This window comes from Lactuca virosa, chromosome 1 (genome assembly GCF_052849685.1).
Source record: "Lactuca virosa cultivar CGN04683 chromosome 1, Lactuca_virosa_CGN04683_v6, whole genome shotgun sequence".
NCBI lineage: Eukaryota > Viridiplantae > Streptophyta > Magnoliopsida > Asterales > Asteraceae > Lactuca > Lactuca virosa.
In genome coordinates this window covers 18430594-18434401 of record NC_136426.1, presented here as the reverse complement: position 1 = coordinate 18434401, position 3808 = coordinate 18430594, and the positions used below count along the sequence as shown (strand labels likewise).

The window sequence follows — 3808 nt, the reverse complement described above, 5'->3', positions numbered from 1 at the left end:
TTAAAAGGTAAAATCATATAATAAAAATTCTCAAAATTGGCTGCCAACATACCCATAATATACCCATATTTCATTAATTACTTTCAAATTTACAAATAATAGCGCATTCCTTTTGTTAAAAAATTGCATGACTATTTTACCTTGGATTTTTGGTTGTATGTCCGTTGATGATCATTTGTTTTAACACATATGAAACTATCTATTTCATTTTAAAATCTGAAAACTAATTTTTCTTTTAATAATAAATATTTAAACAAAAAAAGTATTTTGTAACCTAAATTGAATTTTATTTATATAAATTGTATTAATAAGTAAATGGTAAATATTCATTTATGCGATGGTTAAGAAATGACGTCATGCCATATTTTCTTGTATCTTTAGTTGGAAATATGATATATCTATATGTAATCCATCCATCTAATATCGGTAATAATGGCGATAGCCGCTAACTGAATTCAAAGTCCAACTTCAACGACTTCCAACAGCAATCTATTAATTGCACCCAACTGCCTGAGCTTCTCTTCAAGTAATTCTTCTTCTCCATCAAAGTTTTTGTTACAATTTTGAAAATGATTGTTTCAATCGCTACTTTCCTTTGCATCTTTCTTATTTTGCAGCCATGGTGTATCGCCACAAGCGTCGGCGATATTCTTGCTCCGCTTCTCTCTCCGATCTTTGGTTTGTACTGATTAAAACCTTTCAAATTTCAGGGTTTTTTTTATATTGTGCGGAATAAATTAGTTGCTTCATTTCTTCGTTCTGTTTTTCTAATTTCATACTGGAAATGTCTTAACCCTAAGATATTGATGATAATTAGTTTATTTTGAATTGAAACATTTATAACGTCAGTAAGCTCTTGAAGCTATTTACATAAAAATATTAATGTATTATCACCTTTTGGCTCACAAACTTGACCTACTTCCCAAAATCTCTAATCTCTTAACTAAAAATAAAATAGGATTTGGGGTATTAGAACCTTGATTCCTGCGACTATATCAATTACATCGTTTTTGTGTCCAGTTGAGGTGTTATCTAACAATCTAAATGGCCAATAGTTGAAGTTTAATGCTTTAGTTCACAAGTAGACGAGCTTCTTTTCATGTATTGATTCATTAAACTACTTCAGTTTTGAATTTAATTTGTATCTTATATGAAAAGTGGACAAAGTGATGTTATTCATATAAGGATTCCAAGTATGCTATTGATAATTCTTTTTGTAGAGATATGCAATTGCAAAAGCATGACATGCTGCCGATATTTTTTTCATGAATGATTTAGGATTCATATCCATGTTTTTTTTGGTGAAATTTAGGATTTACTTGAAAAAGCTCTTAAAGTTTTTCATCTTTTTTGGATGTAATTATCACAGAAGATGCATGCAATGATGTGAAATGTGGTCAGGGAACCTGCAAGCCTTCGGGTAACAGCACTATCCCATTTGAATGTGAATGCTCACCTGGGTGGAAGCAAATGGCTGTTACTGATGATGACAACTCTTTGAAATTTCTCCCTTGTGTCATCCCAAATTGTAAGTCTAAAGCTTCTTGAATTATGTTCTTTAATTATGTAAATGTAAAATAAGAATCACCCCATTTCTCTCTCATATATTGTTTAACTGTCACAATACACGTGAGGGTAGGAATATGTGATAAGAAAAATATCACCTAAACACACATAAAACATGGGAGGGTAGCAATGTAGAGACGATTTTTTACAAATTTGTAAGAGATAAAATATGTCAAGATAAAAATATAAATGGAAAATCATAAAATAAAAAATAATAGAAGTAAAAGTCATTACACCGTTAAAAGTTATTAATGGTATTTGATTTCAACCCGAGTGGTCCCATATTTTGTCATTGTATTGAACTATGTATTTAGCTGTTACCATATACCCTTTGATTATATTTCTTTTGGTCAATAAAATTCTACAATTTGTATGTGACTGGTAATACATATTTCAGGCACAATGAATTATTCATGTTCGAAAGCCCCACCCCCTGTGCAAGAAAAGGAGAACCGAGGGAATGAATCAATCTTTGATGGTACACAACCGTTAAAACTTTGTAAAAGTCTGTTTACTCATTTAGACTTTTGGTATATATGTATTGTGATTGGTGCTTGTTTTTCTAGTGTGTAGGTGGACCGATTGTGGAGGAGGAAAATGTGAGACAACATCTCTCTTCACCCATAAATGCGAATGTGACCAGGGTTATCATAACCTTCTCAACTTAACCTTTTCTCCTTGCTTTAAAGAATGTAAGTCCACAATCTACTCCTGAAAACAATACTGTATTTTGCGTGCATTGGACTAGAACTGAGACTGATGTCAATGGGACACAAATTGTAAATTTTGTCTGACGAAATAAAGATGGGATAGGGATTCGCTCTCGATATCTTGTCCGCACAAAAAGACGTGAATGCCCTCCTAATCCTCGTCCCCAAAAATAACCCTAAAAACTTTGTCTTTGTCCAGTCCAATTATGTCGAATGTAACAAACACAACCTTAGGTTGCGTTTGTTACAAGGTACCCAACCAGACCGGACAAGCTTTCTAGGGATATTTTTGTTGATGAAGATTAGGAGGGCATTCATGTCTTTTGCATAGCCATGAGATCGAAAACGAGTCTGTGTCCCACCTTTTTGGGTTGGACAAAAAATTACGATTTTTGTCCAATTGAACAAGTGTAGTTGTGTGTAACCGGATTCTTGTTTTTTTGGTTAGGTTCACCTGGAATGGACTGTAAGGACCTTGGACTTGGATTTGGGAACAAATCGCCTCCTGCTCCCCCTCCAAGTTTGTCAGACGATCGTTCAAATCAAGGTAAGACTGTATCCATTAATTACCATATGCATTCGGATTTATTTAATAACTTTCCAAATTCTAATGTCAAGCCAGCTATTATTATTTATTATAGAATATTTGGTGTTAATATAACTTCAAAAAAAAACATGTACCAAGTACCCAAAGTGCATGTGTTTGAGCATGGTTTGAGTGACCACGATGAAATTTAATTAGTTGCATTTTTTTAGACAACTTAAAAGGGAAAACGTTACATTTTTTTGGATTGAGGAAGTAATAGTTAGCGTTTCATCATCAACTTAACCCATAAATTAATTGCTTTGACTTGGGTCTATGAGATTCGTTTTGATTGGTGTCTTTACTCTTTTTACCAATACAGCCAATGTACTATTTTAACCGATTAGGCAATGCACTTATGATATTATTTTTTTTGGTTTGGCAACTTGTCTGTTTTTCAGGTAATTATAGGCTTGAACGTAGCTTCAACTTGTTGATATTCACGTTTACCCTATTGGCTATTTAACTTATTGCAATAATCGGGTGGATGACTGCAAGTGGTTAGAGCTAGCTTGTTTCGAGTAACCTAGAGTTTCATTGAATATGTACTTGTGTTGTGTTGTGGTTTGGTAAGTTAACTTTTTGGATGCACTTTTTCACACGATTGGGTAGAGGTACTTGTGTTTTACTATACCTTTATGATTAGAACTTAACAAATTAATACGTACGTGTTTGTAACTAGTAAGCTATTTTGAGATTTTGAATACGTGTTTGTAACAAATTAATACGTACGTGTTTATGATTAGAACTTAACAAAGGGATTTATAGATTACACGATTTTCTCAAAGGTATGGGGTCTATAAGATCGAAATTTATTAACTCGCCTTATATTGTTTTTATCTTTTTGGAAAGAGGCAAGTCTCAAGCAAATTAACTCATTTTATATTGCTTATTGCCTAGAATTTCTACCTTTATAGGTGACACATAGGGGTGACAATTTATGACACGA

At 33.0% G+C, this 3808-nt stretch overlaps 1 protein-coding gene across 2 annotated transcripts; it reads left to right on the top strand.

Moving 5' to 3' along the window:
- Positions 1-534: 534 nt before the first annotated feature.
- Positions 535-3584, top strand: LOC145133493 (uncharacterized). Of its 2 annotated transcripts, none has more exons than XM_079068438.1 (6): positions 535-678; positions 1373-1528; positions 1964-2044; positions 2133-2258; positions 2725-2823; positions 3261-3584. In XM_079068438.1, exons 1-6 carry the CDS (start codon positions 570-572, stop codon positions 3323-3325), a joined length of 636 nt encoding a protein of 211 aa, XP_078924564.1. In that variant the 5' UTR covers positions 535-569; the 3' UTR covers positions 3326-3584. The 2 variants fall into 2 exon arrangements, with proteins under 2 accessions (XP_078924564.1, XP_078924558.1); XM_079068432.1 differs by having other exon boundaries at positions 1370-1528.
- Positions 3585-3808: the final 224 nt, after the last annotated feature.

Coding starts and splice junctions, on each gene's coding strand:
- LOC145133493 (XM_079068432.1), top strand. CDS start 570: ATGATTGTTTCAATCGCTACTTTCCTTTGCATCTTTCTTATTTTGCAG. Junction 679..1,369: donor GCTTCTCTCTCCGATCTTTG/GTTTGTACTGAT, acceptor TAATTATCACAG/AAGATGCATGCAATGATGTG. Junction 2,824..3,260: donor AGACGATCGTTCAAATCAAG/GTAAGACTGTAT, acceptor TCTGTTTTTCAG/GTAATTATAGGCTTGAACGT.